A 15,172-nucleotide genomic window follows, 5' to 3' on the forward strand; every position below is an offset into this window, starting at 1 on the left:
TGCACAATGATGGTTATGGTTGTACGTGCTTTGAAATGAAGTCAGCAAGTACTTTCTAGCCTTTACTTATTTTTTCATTCATGTTCATCTCCTGATTAAAAAAGGTTGAAGTTTTTGCTTTTATTCTTGAAGAAAAGTATTGGGGATACCTTTGTTTAATGATGACGCAATTATTTAACTACTGCCTGCTGCTGTTTCGGCCTATCCGCTACCAATAACTCTGAAACAAACTGGCTGTCCTAATGCTGAGGATAATTCCAGATATTAAAGAGAAGTCTGTGACAATGGTATAAAATATTTTTCTCTCCTTTCTGCATTCCTTCATGGTGTAACGGTACCACACTCGGCGCATATTCGAGAGGTCCAGATGCGAATCCCGAGGGGAAAAAAAAAAAAAAAAAAAAAAAAAAAAAAACAAATTTTAAAGACCCTACAGTTCTTGACTAACACATTTTGCGTAGCATCTCGTGTCCTTCCATGACCTAGCGAGAATTCGCTACTCAGTCTTTTCAGTAGGGTCTACAGTGTAAGATACCAAAACATACTAGAAGACTCTACAATGGCTATACGATTTGTGAAATGGGAAAAGTAAATAATTACGACTTAAATACTTTTTTAGAATATTAGTTCAGCAAACTTCTGTGATTTGGAACAATATCAGCAACGAATTAAATGTATTTCCAGCAAAACGGGGAAAATCTAAGCACAGTCGAAAAATTCTTATTTTACACAAAAATAAACTTATGCTTTGAAAAATTATTCCACTAAAGTTGTATTTAAAAAAAAAAAAAATAAACTAACTAATACGCCACTAAAAGCCAAGGAGTGAGCGGATGAAATAAATTTCATTGCTTAAGGCCTGGGAGAAGAACTAAAAAAAAAAAAAAAAAAAAAAAAAAAAACCCGAATTTCAGAAGTCCACAAATCGAAAATTCCCTGCAAGCAATTACCCAAACAATTTTCACAGAAGCAAAATAGAAAGCAGACATTACGAAAGTTTTAATTCACCATCAGTCGGTACAAAAGTAAGTTCGGAAAAACCCGTTACTGGTTAATAGTTAATTTCTTTTTAATATTTATTTCCAACCCAAAATGAATATTTAATTTTATTTCAAGGAAACAGCGAACGAAAATTAAAAAGAATAAAAATTCTCTGAATATAAATAATTCAGGCGATAAAGTTGAATTCGGTTGATAAGGGGGGGGGCACAAATGCGTTCGAACGAATAATGCAGCCAAGTAATGGCTAGGATTAGATAGGTCCTTCGCAATTCAACGCAAATATTTTCGAGATAACCACCACTTATATCCTGAGTCAACAAAATTACCAGATTTACGCAATTCAGCTTGGATCGTGTTTAGCAATGATGCAAAAAATGTGATACGAAAGCAGTTCTAAAAGCCCTTGAGAGCCGACATAAAAGAATGTTAGAGAAGAAAAGAAGAAGGAAAATGGATCTAAAGAAGAAAAGTCAAACTGATAGCTATGATGGCCAAGCTGCAAATGTCAGACAGATCAGACATGTATTACTAGAAAAGTATAATGGCTATTAATTGTTGATAGTTAAACCTGTAGCAGGCGATTTTGACGTCAATAAACCCCCGCCCCGGCAACTTATTGACGTCTACACCTGTTTCAAGGAGCAACCGCAATAAAATGACGCGCATAAAACGAAAAGAGAATTACATTTTCGAAAATTACATATTTATTAGTTGACCTACGAATATTATTAAGATCTGAAAATTTATCAAAACTTAAAAAATTTAACCCGAAGAAAAATTTTCATTAATCCATCTAACAACTCATTAAAACGTATCAAAAATATACTTAAAAACTATTTTATAAGGCAGCGTATGAAAGAAATTACGACTATGAATAATTTATGTAGATCCCTAATAACACGATTAAGTTTACATGCTTATATTAGTTCCATATGAATTGAGTATTTATTCTTTGTCTCTAATGATGTACTCCACTTATGACAAAAACTTTACTGTTATGAAAAATAGTACGCAAAAATTAATAACATACGATATTAAAACATAAGCTTTTAAATGTACAAAATAGTTTAAAAGTTAAATCAATGCGCATGTTGCCGGCAGTAGGCGAAATTAAAGTACTTTTATACGGTCGTGGATATACAATACCACATTTGTTACTTTACTAATAATGCATTTATGTTTTAAATTGCTTAAAAGGATATAGAAAATATTTTCAGTTAGCTGTTTGAGAAAAAGAGAAATAACAAAAACATGAATATAATTCCTTAATGTTTCTTTGAATTGATATTTCCATTGGACTTTGTTTAGAGGGCAGCTGCTTATTTAGTTTTAGTAACGCAGAGACAGGACCTGCCAAGGGTAACGGATTTCACGATTTTTCTCCCGCTGCCCTGAAACACTAGCACTTACCGATGTAACAATCATACAAATTCATCAAAAGACTGTATGACATTCCACCACATCAAGTAGCAACAGAAAGTTATTACTACATTTAAAATATAACAGTAGAAAAGTTATTAACACATTTAAAATTTGGCAATAGAAAGTTGTTACTAACAATTTAAACGCGGTTTCCTTAAATAAGCTTGAAAAATTTAATAAGGCAAAACATAAATAAATATAATAGACATAAAATAAAATGGCTTTGATGACAACGAATATTTTCGACCGGATTTACGAGAGAATTCCAAGTCCTAAATACGTAATACGTGACGTTAAAAACGTGTGCGCGCAATAAATAGACGAGTTATTTTTTATTAAAAACAAAATTAATAAAATCGAAAATTATTTTATACCCAAGCATTGTGATGATGCTAGTGAAGAAACTGAAACTGCTTAAAAGTTACTCATTACAATGAAATTTACGTTAAAACGCATAACCCAAGCCGACAGCGATGTCTTCTCTGGTAATTAAGGCAAGATTTATGTCTGTACACTGTGAGATAAAACACATACTGATAAGCGTCATGAAATCAGATACTTAACATATTTGTATAAAATAAAATAAACTGCATCAGTTAGACAGCTGTCTGCTATGCCAATGATAAGGAGCGCAAATTTCATTTTTCCCCCTTTTCTTACTATCGGAAAACGCAAATACAAATTAAAACTGCAATACGAATACATTCTCATTAAAACAAAGGGCGTATTTATAAAAAATTATTTACAATCTACGACATAATAACTTGGTGTTAAAAGGCGATTATGTCTATTTTATTTGCTTTATAAACTGCATTTCTAAGCAAATTCAGACATGTTACAAAGAAATATAAATATTTATTTTATATTACATTAAGCATAATCAATATTTTAAAAAATAGCACTGAATTATTCAGTTATGGCAAAGGACCTCACGTCTTGAAGCAGACACACAGGAAAGAGGATTTTCTAAGTGAAACTGGCTGGTATTTAAAGTTCGTTACACAATAGGGGCGGGGATAAAACATCTCTGCAGCCAACTCATTCAGCCGCAGTTTAAATTGTGAAAATAGGAAAGAGAATATGCTAATTTACATTAGTATTTAGTGATTTTTCGCATGGTTTTTGACTTAATGGCATGGTTTTTGACAAATTAAATAACGCTTAATTGGATATCTCATATGCCATAACAGGATAAAAAATTATTCATAATAATAGTGGCTCTGTTACACTAATTCAAATATAACGAAAAAATATAAAGTATATAGATAAGGAAAATTAGATAAGTAAAGAATATAAATGTGAAGTTCGTTTCACATAAGGAAGATGTAAAGCTACGATGAACAAATCAAAACAGTGAACTGAAGTCATGTTTGAAATACTAAAAAAAAAAAAATAATAATAATAATAAAATAAATAAGAACATTACTCATGAGCTGCAACTCATTATAAGTCACCCCAGGTGCGCGATATAGCAATCTGCTATATGTTTGATAATTCCTAAAGGAAATAAGGCATTCTACTCATATGTTAGAAAGTCCTCCACGAAAGTATCCCTCCCCTTAGGCAGATAGCTCTAGTGTGCTTTACCATAATTCAATAAACCTAAACCATATACTCATATGCTACTGCGGTGCAACTGCTGACATCGCTGAGGCACACCCAAGATCCTGTGGTAAGGCACAATTTATTTTTAGGTGAATTCTCACTCTTAAAGCCAGTTTTTTCATATCTGGAGCTCGAATTAAAAAGGTAATGGTAAATACTTATCGAACTGATTGGCTAAATTTGGGAGTGGGGTGCTGTCCAACCTCCCACATCGTTTGTAAGTGGAAGAATGTAACATTAAAATATTTCTCCCATGCTTCTCTTACGGTGTAACGGTTAGCATATGACCCTAACCTAAAAGAGTACTTTTTTTGTTATACCTGCCCCCAACCATACTTGGCGATTTTAGATTTGCGCCAAGAGTTGTAATTTCAGCAAGCTCGTAGAGCGCGAATGTAAAAATAAACAACACAATATATAATAATAACAGTTAACACTCACATATCGTTTCCTAAGAATATTCTTAAGAATCCTTACTATCATCATTTTATCACGTGTAATTATTCCAGTCAATTGTAACAGACAGGCAAATTAAGCTGTTTCTTACACCATTTCATGGACGTCAACTCCTCTGGCCAAGAATACATAAATCTAATAGCAGTGACGAACGATATTCTGGAACCGCTGAACTTATTTCCAGCACAGAGGCAATTCTTTTTTTGAATTTTTAACATCGCACCTTCAAATGATTTCGTCGTTAACCAAGTTTCATGTTGTGGCCATTTTTGCACACTCGTTTGTCATGCAAAAGACCTCTTTTTGGAAAAAATGACATGGCATCCACCTCATTACTTGGTAAATTAAAGATTGTAAGTCCTATTCACACACAAAAAAGCGATGAATATATTTTAAAGTAAAAATGCAAATTCGAAAAACTCGTCAAAAATGAATAATAGAAGAACACGCGGCGAGAGAGCAAAAATGCAACACGGTGCTAATATACAATTACGTTGCGAGGTATAAGAACACGTAGCCAGTGTTAATATACGACTACGTGGCGAGGTACAAGAACACGTAGCCAGTGTTAATATACGACTACGTGGCGAGGTACAAGAACACGTAGCCAGTGTTAATATACGACTACGTGGCGAGGTACAAGAACACGTAGCCAGTGTTAATATACGACTACGTGGCGAGGTACAAGAACACGTAGCCAGTGTTAATATACGACTACGTGGCGAGGTACAAGAACACGCAGCCAGATCTCGGAAGCCGCATTACCAGAAAAGTACGCACAAAAGTTAACGTCTTCGATTCCGGGAGAACACTAGTTTATACTCAAATACGTCTTGCTCCTGACTATCCCGTTTGGGGGGGGGATACATTTAAAAATTTCAGAAGCAAAATTAATAAATAAAACTAAGAAATTACTTATAATAAAACCATAATAATGCTTGATAAGCTTAATAACAGTTCACCTATAACAAAGTATCTTTCCACCATAACAGTACGCTCTCTCCAAATGTGGGCACAAAACAAAAGTGGGCACACAACAAAAGTGTACTACATTTATTACAACGCCTGAAATTCTCTTCCAGTGGAACAGAAAATTAAATGAGGAACGACAGAGAATTTCATTTTCTCGTTGTCTTAAATGTACATTGTTGGTTTATCTTTTTAAATCGAACCGTTCTAATGATATGTTTACCTCACCTTCCCGCAAACGAGACAGAAAAGATAGCTGTATTTGCACTAAAGATAACGTTTCCATAAAGCCATCATAAAAGTTGTTTAGAGCAGCCTTAATGTTTTCCATTTGAAACGGAAACCCCAGGCAGCTACAGAGCGAGCACGAGAGAAATTTTGATTAACTACGCATATCAATTTATCTTAAAAACTGTTTAATTGCTATGTTTTAATCTGAAATGTTTTTCGTATCAATCTAATGGAAATTTTTTACGTAACATTAAAAATGCTTTCATTGTAAAGTTCGGGAAGGCACTATTTTTATTTTTCAACTTTCAGTTTGGTACTAATATATTGCGAAGAAATTTGAAATTTAAATTATTAGATTCCATAGCTGTCCACGCCCTTTTGTAATAAAATAATATTCTGTTTTCCTACGATGAAGAGTTATAGCATTACGACAGTACTCTCTTACCAACAGAATTACATTTCAGAATACTGTATTCAAGAATTGTAAGCTACAAAAACTTATCCTGAAAATTACACCCCATCTTTTGTAAGTATTTTAATATAGCTCAATTACAGAACCTGAAAATATTCCAAATAATCTGCTTCGCGCGAGACTTGGAATTATCTTCCTAGCAAGTATAAATTGCTAATTCGCTCTTGACTCAAAAACACAGAACTCCGTTCGCCTTTTGTTTACTAAAATATACTACTTGAACAGAATTTGTTATCCATACATTAATGAATTATATACATACAGGAAGTTAGTTAATCTTCCGCGCAGGGCAAATCGAAAGCAATCGATTAGTTATTCAAGTTCAGAGGTCTTCCGAAGATTAATTATGTATTCATACTCACTCCGGCGCTAATTATGATTGTTCGCATTCCGGTGAACGCATTAACAAGTGCACACGCAAAGCTTTTCGCCTAGCTTTAAGACAAAGATATGATATAAACACTGAAAATAAAGACTTATATATGAGATTTAAAATGCATTATTATTATTATTATTAAGCAAATTTTGTGCTCAAATTAGAGGAATTTGAAAATTTTGTAATGCAGTTTTTAAATACGTGGATGCATTAAGTTTCCAATAAAAGATCGTAAAGCTGCGAAACATTGTGAAAGAACGCCGCAGAAGCGAGTATTCCTTGAGGACGTACGTCATTTATCTTTTCTTCTTCAAAAAAGACACTATCGCTAGCAGCAGCAACCTCTGTGAATTGAACAAGACAAAGTTAAACAGATTAAGGAAATTAATCCGCCACCCTCTTCAGAAGCTTCATTACAGTCACCCTAGAATTAATTGTTAGACAATTTCTCGTAGCAAATTTCTCCTTGGCACAGATTACTAGGGTAGTCTTCGAAGGTTAACGGAAAACAGAACGAAGTCCCTTTTCCTCGAATGCTGATGAAAAGTTCATATGAATCACAGCTGGAATTAAAAGTAAAATGCATAGCTACAAAATTTCGTTTCATTGGATATAAAATTAACGTTTTGCGTGTTAAACAAGTGAAGAATGACACAAGAGTAATAACACCCCTTGGAATATTGGATGTTGCGAGTGGGAAATCGCTGCCTTGAGTAGCCTTTGAAATTCTTATCACGTAATTTTGAATATGAATCTAATTTCACACGACACACGTAATTAGCTAATTTCGATACAATAACTGGATTTTTATTCACTCGCACACACAGAAAGAAGTGACCCAATACACGACTTCAACTTATCATGCGGAAACAAATTTTTAGTTCGTTCGTTGCAGAGCTACACAATTTTTGAAGCATTAATATATTTAATAGTTTCGATTATTTTAACAAAATAATTGAGCCCAGAATTTCGGTTTAAATTTTACCTTAATTGAAGACACATTGCATTTTCTCCCCATTTGCTTGCCAAGATATAATTTTATGCCTAAAAACAATTTACACAATTAGTAATCCTGCTTTGTAACTTAATTCGAAAAAAAAAAAAAAAAAAAAACTTCTTGCGCAAAATTGCGCAATTTTTAAGCTTCAGAAACCATGTCAAAACATAACTCCTATTTGTCTGTAGAGACAATAGGATTTTTTAACCTGGAAATTGAAGAAATGAGCAATGTCCTCGCCGGGATTCGAACCACGGACCTCTCGAATACAGGTCGAGCATGCTGACCATTACACCACGAGGGCATGCTAAGAAGGCGGGAGAAATACCTTATATGTTAACGTCAGAAGATGTTGTAAAATATTGTTTTCCGTATTTTTTACAATGATTAGTCATTTAAGAAAAGGTAGAAGGTGCTCCCTAAACAGAGTTAGCTGATGTTTTTATGAAAAGAAATTTCGCATTCAAACACTAACATCTTCTTCTTCATTTTCCACTCATACCATCTTCTTCGTACATTCATCTTTGTTCAGGTACAGTAAAATTAAATCTTCTTCTACTTTATTTAATATTTGTTTTTATATGTTTCGTATTTAAAGATTTCAACCGATTTTGGGTTATAAACTTATGAATAAAGTACTACTGTACAAAAGCAATCGCTTGTGACCCAGGAACAAATTAATCTATTTTACATTAATTCTTACGGGAAAATCGTTTCGGTTTACGAAAACATTTCTGTTGACGTTTAAATGAATCTCTGAAGCGAATTAAGTTCGTTAACCGAGGTTTCGCGGTATTTCCGTGTACTGCGGCAAATGAGAGAAGGAAAAAACTATTGAAGGGTTAGTGTAAAATAAAAAGGTACTCAAGAAGTTCATTAGATTAATCCCTACACATTTTAGCTGCCACAAACAAAACACTGTCTATTAATGGCCATGTTTAAACATTTATTAGAATAACTAACCATTTTTTCCCACTGCCATCATAGGGAGAGCAACCACAAATAAAGAAGCGACAGGTGATGTTTTCCTTAAAATAACTATGATGAGCTTCAAATCCTCGAGATCTTGTCGCTTCATTAAGAGAGTTTTTACACTTTTTCTTTGTGGTTAATGAGCTGTTACCTTAACAAGGAAGTTTCCAGCATTCGAATGCAGGACATAACTAAAAAAATTTCTTACATAATTTTGCACTGAAATTAAATATTGTAATTTTATAGTAAGACTGATATATATATATATATATGATCTTAAATTCACTTAGTTTCGAATTAAAATGTATAAACACGAGGGTGTCGGGGGACAGTTACTCGAGCAATATCAATTTTACTGCAAAAATTGCTTTTCACTCAAAATTGAATTAGCTAAAATGCTTAATCGAGTTCTTTGTTTCTCTGCATTGGTTCTTGATCCCTTCTATTCACGAAAATATTTGGCCTAGCTTGAATTGCCGGTTTGGCATCGCCTTATTACTCGAGTAAAGGACGAAACACCTTCGTATTTATTTCTTAATTATTGTTCATTGAACGGGAGTTGGTTTGTTCCTCTTGAAAAGACAACTCATTTCCGATCAAGAGCAATAATTATTTGCGTTTAATTTAATTACTTGCTTTTAATTTATTTCTTTTTACAATTGAAATTTTTTTATTCATGATTTAATTCCAAGTCCCCGTTAAACATTTTTAACAATTTACATTCAAGTTACTTTAAAACAATTTTCGAAATTGAACTTACTAACTATGGATTCACTCTTTTAAGATAATTCTACTAAAATTAATCTTAGGAGATAACATAATCAATATTTCTTTAGTAAATAAATTATATATATACCCGACATTTTAAAAAATCATAAAGAAGATCGCAATCAGATGTTTCAAGTTCACAAAACATGCACTAAATCGATTAAAAACGGCAATATCGATTTCCATTTTCTTTCGTCTTAATGCATTTATTTTTCACGTAAAACACTTCCTGAATCCATGGCTGCCTTACACGGCTCTATTCTGTCAGGGATAAATAGTCCTGCTATTCTGTTACGCCAGGAAGACGCAACAAATATTTTTCAAAGAGCGCTTAGCTTTTCGCGCTGCACCTGTGGTGGGGGATTTTCCAGTAACCCTGCAACTTTTCCTTTCAAAATGATTGGGGTGGAGAGAAACCAGACCTGACACCGTGGAGTTGCTGGAAAAAGGGGATAGAAGGGGCAAAAGAAACGACTGCGTAAGTAGGGGCAAATGGGCGTTTGGCTCCCTGTTTCAGGATGTCTTCATTACTATTTCAGATGAAGCACGCAACGTTTGGGAAGCCTAACCCCTGTTTCTTCACGAAAGACATTTAAAAGTCTGAGCAAGCTACACCCACAGCACTATTATCGCGTTCAAGACGAAATAACTTTAGACTCGATGATTAGGAGCTCAGTAAACTAACAAAGAGGACTAAGAAGCCGTCACATACTGCGCAAGATGAATGCATTTTAATTACTCGAGACAAAAGCCCCTGTTGCTAGTTGCTCCTTTTTCAATAATGTACAAATACAGCTCACGTAGTCATTCATTGCACAAAAATAGCACTTAACTCTTATTAAGTATACATAACCAAAAACATAAAATTTGTTGTATTTCAGTGAGATTTAGTTTTTTTCAATAAGCGATACATATTTTTTTACAATAATTTTTCAAAGCAAGATGAGTTTTGTTGATCCGCAGTGGATAAAGTCGAAAAACAGGAGTGGAATTCTTTTCCTTTAAATACATTTAAGGTTATATATAGGACATGGTTTGTTTCTCTCCTGCCACAAGAAAGAGATCAGGTCTTAAAACAGCGAAAATAAATACCTAGCAAGCAGTTTCGGGCCAAATATATCTCCCTCAACTATATAAATAATCAGCACATTTGAATATAAATAAACTTTAGACACGTCCATAATAAATTAAAGAATTAATAGCGCGCAGATTTATATCTTTGTGTGTCAGAAACATAAGAAAAGAATTATTGCGATTCAAATTTAACTTCCGGCTGATCTGATATTTTCCCAAATACTTAATAATACAGTACTACTGATTATTAAACTTTTAATGATTATACAGGTCTGGACATACTCCAGGTCTGGTTTGCTTACTCGAATACGGCAAAGGACACTATGGCTATCTGCCTAAAGCGAGAGATGCGTTCGAGGAGAACGCATCTGCAGGGTTCGAGGGGAAAAAGATAAAAGAAAGTGATCTGTATTCGTGTTACGCATAGAGAAGGGAAAACCATGAAAACTGGAGCTGGATAAATTCGAACTTTAATCCCCATGTTAAATTTTTAACCGTTACATGATTTGAACGGAAGTAGGGATGTCGAGATGTTCAAAAGAAAGCAGCGTCACTAATTAAATAATTTCATATTGAAATATAATAAGTAAATATGCGATACCTTTTAGAATGCGAAAATGGAAGAAGCTCCTGGTTAAAATAATTTAAATTATGGATTTCATTAGATACGCGTAGTGACTTCACATAAACGCTAAGGCATAAAAAGCATCTCAGCATTTTTTAAAGCCTATCGTGCTTTAAGGCTATAAAACTACTCTCGCGGAAAAGCAAACAGTAATTAGTAAAACAGGAGCCTATAAGATTCCTCTCGTAGACATTCTAAAACAAACTGATTCGTATTTATTGCACTAATGGGAAAGAGGAACAAAAATTCCATGCAACCACCACAATAATTCGTCTGGATTTTTTTTTTTTTTAAACCCAAGAAACACCATCACCAGAGAGATTAAAACTGCACTTTTAATCTTGGTTCGAATCTCGGCGAATAGGCTAGTCGTATGGGTGTTCACGTGGTTTTCCTCATGCATAATCTGAAGAACAGCCAGTTTCTTTTGAGAAAGCCCTTTCCGAAGGCATCCTTTCGCTAACGCAGATAGTCTTTGCATGCTTTACTATAATTATCTAAGCACACCCAAGAAAGAACTGCCAAGTCTTAGATGTTTTTAAACCACTTAACAACTGCAAGGTAAAATGTTGAAAAAAATGACGCCAACGAGGATTTAATTTTTATAAAATGGGGCTTCCATTTCAACTTGTACGAGAATTTGCGAAAAATTACGAGGAACCTAAAAAATTGGTATTTGAACTTTATAGCTATACTATACGCACGAAAAGATCTTTTTCTGTGCTTTATAATACAACTCGATGTCCAAAACTATCACATAACTCGTATATCCCTTGCTATTTATTTAAGAAATTGCTTTTTCTCACGGCACGAATGATCCGGGAATAACCACTGAGCAATTTCTTAAAACTCGTATGATAAAGTACCCCAGTAAAATGAATAATTAAGCTTATCTGATATATATGCTGAGGAAAAGCTTTTGTCCTCCACATACTTTCCTGGAATTATCTCACAAGCCGAAATCCGTGCTCCACTTTGTAACCTGTCTACCAAAAACGCAAGTCCGCGTGATGTACGACTGACCATAAAAGAAGTTGAAAATGAAAAGACATATATCAAGAACGAGGCTAAAGCAACACAAGGTTTAAGACATAACCGTTCGAATGCTGAATTCTGAACAATAAAAGAAAGCGTAGGTGTTGCTAAGGTGATTCAACACAAGCTTAAGTGTTTCTGACATGAATGAAGACATACAGCAATGGTGAAAGAATCGTCACAATTTATCAGATGGAAATCTTCAGCTTATTTTGTTGTTATTTACTTCAACGATTGTATTTCTTACGGTGTAAATGATCTGGGAATTGTCGCTGCACATATCAACAAGCATATATGTACTTTCTGGCATTGTTCACACAAGTGGCTTGATAATGATTTGTTACAAGTGACCAAATAATTAGAACAATCAGTAAGGATAATTATTTTCAAAATTTAAAAGCTACGCACATCATTATATTTACACACAGTTGATAGGATTAAAACCAGAATTCAAGAACTTAAATGAACCACTCCAGATCTCGCAAATGAAACTAAACCAACATTTACTCAGAGCAAAACAGTTTTTAAATCACAGAAAAGAAGTAGAATGAAATCATACACACAGTGGGAACATTTTTATAAAATTAAGTACTTTTTCCTTCTTTCCTTAAAAATATTTTTAAAATCCCAGTTTCTCACCGTCTCAAACTCGGCGCGGAGAGCCATGCTGAGGTTAAGAAAAGTGAGGCATTAGCCGCAGATGAAAATTGAGCAAAATTAATCGTTAAAGAATCACCCCATAATCGTGAAATGTTATAAAATACCCATTTTTTAAAATGAAGAGCTTTAACAGTAATTTATTTTTTAAATGAAATGTGCGATCAAAATTCCATATAGTTTAGTGCTCATATCTAGTCTTCCTAAAAAGAATTTTAACAGCCACTATAAGTAACTCGAATTTTGCTTTATTCAACATAAAACTTCTCTGTGCTTAAGCCCCGCAACATCAAATACACGAGAAACAGAAACCGTTTTCTGTCAGCCTTTCATGTTGATGGAAATGAGCTGCAAAGGATTAAAATATAATAAATCAATCTCAAAGATATATATATATATATTTAGGGTCACCATTAAGAAATTAGCTCTATATGTCAAAAATTGTAGGCACAGCTTCGCTCTCATGTAAAAAATGCGCAAATTTACGAAGCATTCTGGTGTAAAGAATCGTTTTATTTTAAGAAATCGTATTATTACTGTTGAAGTTTTTCAACTTGTAGAAACTTAAATCCTTAAATTAATAAATTATTTTCAAATGAAAATTATTGATGTTTTAATTGAAAGAGGTGACAGGCAGAAAGCATGCATCCAAAATAATACTGTCCAAATCTACAGGCGAAAACGTAAATTTGGAAAAAAAAAAAAAAAAAAAAAAAAAAAACAAGATTTGCTTTTTCTAATTACAGAATTCGTAGACAAGATATTTATATAACTATTTTTGAAGAAATACTTATAAAAGGACCCCCCCCCCCAAAAAAAAAAAAAATTAAGGCACCTTTGGCTACGCCAAATGAGTTGAATGAATTCTCGGAGCGCGCAGCGTAAGTTTACTTTATTTTAACGCAAATTAAGTTCTATTAGCAAAATCAGCAATAAAAGAGGAAAACAGGAGATTCATCCGTATAAACATCTAAATTGAAACATAAGCATAATTCAAAATTATAATATCTATTTCCGTTAATCTGTGGTCAGTTCTCGCACAGGTGGCAAGAATACCATACATACAAAATTATTTAACGAAAACACACAGATTTTTTTAACACACTAAAACTACGGCATCATACACTTAGAAATTCCTCAAATTCCCACTCCAGTAGAGTTCCCACGATAGTAAATGTGTGATACAAATCAACATTTTAAGCAGTTATTAAGCTACAGAGTGTCAAAACAGATATGGAGAGCTAACATGTGTTATCCACTGAAAGGATAAATTATGCAAAAAATTTGTTTTAGCATAAATTAAATAAAAGAAATAACTGAACAGATTTCTTGACTTACAGTATGGGCAGTACGCAGCCTCATAACTCCAGTATCCGAATGTATACATTACACGCAATGGTCAAAGATGCGCTTTTCTCTACATTCCGATTCTCTCACACGGCAACAGAAGCAAGTCCCAGCGCTTGGAGATGTTTGAGCTAATTTTCGTTTTAGGGCTGCTGCCTAGATATGGATATGTCGCCAAATTGTTTATTGGCGCCATTTTTCATTTCATCTCGCTTACGAGAGCAGTACATCCGCAGATATATAAAGCAATTTTTAAATTAGAAAATAATTTAGCAACGAAATATTAAAATATTGCTTATTATAGTTTCAACAAATACAAATTCGTTGCAACAGAAATAAGCAGAAGCAATAGAAAATATTCAGTTTGGATTATTATGCGTAAAATAAGTTTAAATTGAATCTGGGATTAAATTCGAAAAGGAAACGACATGCGTTCAAAATGATTTTTATAAAGAGCCATATATTCCGATTACTTCGTTAAATTATGAATATATGCATGACGTCTAAAACATTAAGCATGCGCACTACGATGAGAAAAATAATATGAGCTTCCTTTATTAATGACTTCCTAAAGAAAAAAATTTAAAGGCAGATTTATAGCAACATTTCCACAACCGATTAAGAAATTCATTGATACTGCTTTCCAAATGTCTAAAAATATATTTTATTCAAAGAGTCCAAAAACATGCTTTTTTTTTTTTCTTATTAAATTGAAAACTATGTTAATGCTATGAACCCATATGTATGCAGAATGTACGAATACAGAACCTAATTACAATAATTCGTACTCGAAGACATTAACATTGAAAGGAAACTATGTAGAATATTTTTTAGGTCATATAGTATATTACTTCAATCAATCAGTATTTGCAGATGGCGGGGATTATATGATTTCAGTACAGCATACAAAGAGATCATGTAATCTTTCTATATAAAATATACATAAAGTCTTCTTTTAAAATTTAAATTATACGTAACAGAATACCTCATTTTAATAAGAATCTAAGAGAATTTTGAGATTTGATGAATAACGAAAAACTGTACGTACATGAATGGTGCTTGTTTCAAACGTCAAAATCAAGCAATGAATAAAAAGGAAAAACAAGATGAGTATGTGATGTAGTTTGAATCAGGAAACTTTACAGACATTTCATTAATTGCACC

At 33.4% G+C, this 15,172-nt stretch overlaps 1 protein-coding gene and 1 non-coding gene across 3 annotated transcripts in view; both read right to left on the reverse strand.

Annotated features, from left to right (window-relative positions):
- RhoGEF3 (Rho guanine nucleotide exchange factor 3) overlaps positions 1 to 15,172 on the reverse strand; it is a 200,522-nt gene that overhangs the window by 126,441 nt on the left and 58,909 nt on the right. The window contains exon 1 of one of the 2 annotated variants that reach the window (XM_035364439.2): positions 14,000 to 14,121. The exons of the other annotated variant lie outside the window; for it this stretch is intronic. Within the exon in view, the coding sequence (XP_035220330.2) occupies positions 14,000 to 14,023 (24 nt within the window). The 5' untranslated portion in view covers positions 14,024 to 14,121. Of the gene's footprint in view, positions 1 to 13,999; positions 14,122 to 15,172 lie in introns of those variants that run through there. 2 annotated transcript variants of the gene reach the window in all.
- On the reverse strand, positions 7,762 to 7,834 carry TRNAT-UGU (transfer RNA threonine (anticodon UGU)). The gene has a single exon. It is a non-coding gene; the product is annotated as a tRNA-Thr (tRNA).

Source organism: Stegodyphus dumicola, chromosome X2 (assembly GCF_044657685.1).
Source record: "Stegodyphus dumicola isolate Sdum_Otavi_A_Nest chromosome X2, ASM4465768v1".
Taxonomy (NCBI): Eukaryota; Metazoa; Arthropoda; class Arachnida; order Araneae; family Eresidae; genus Stegodyphus; species Stegodyphus dumicola.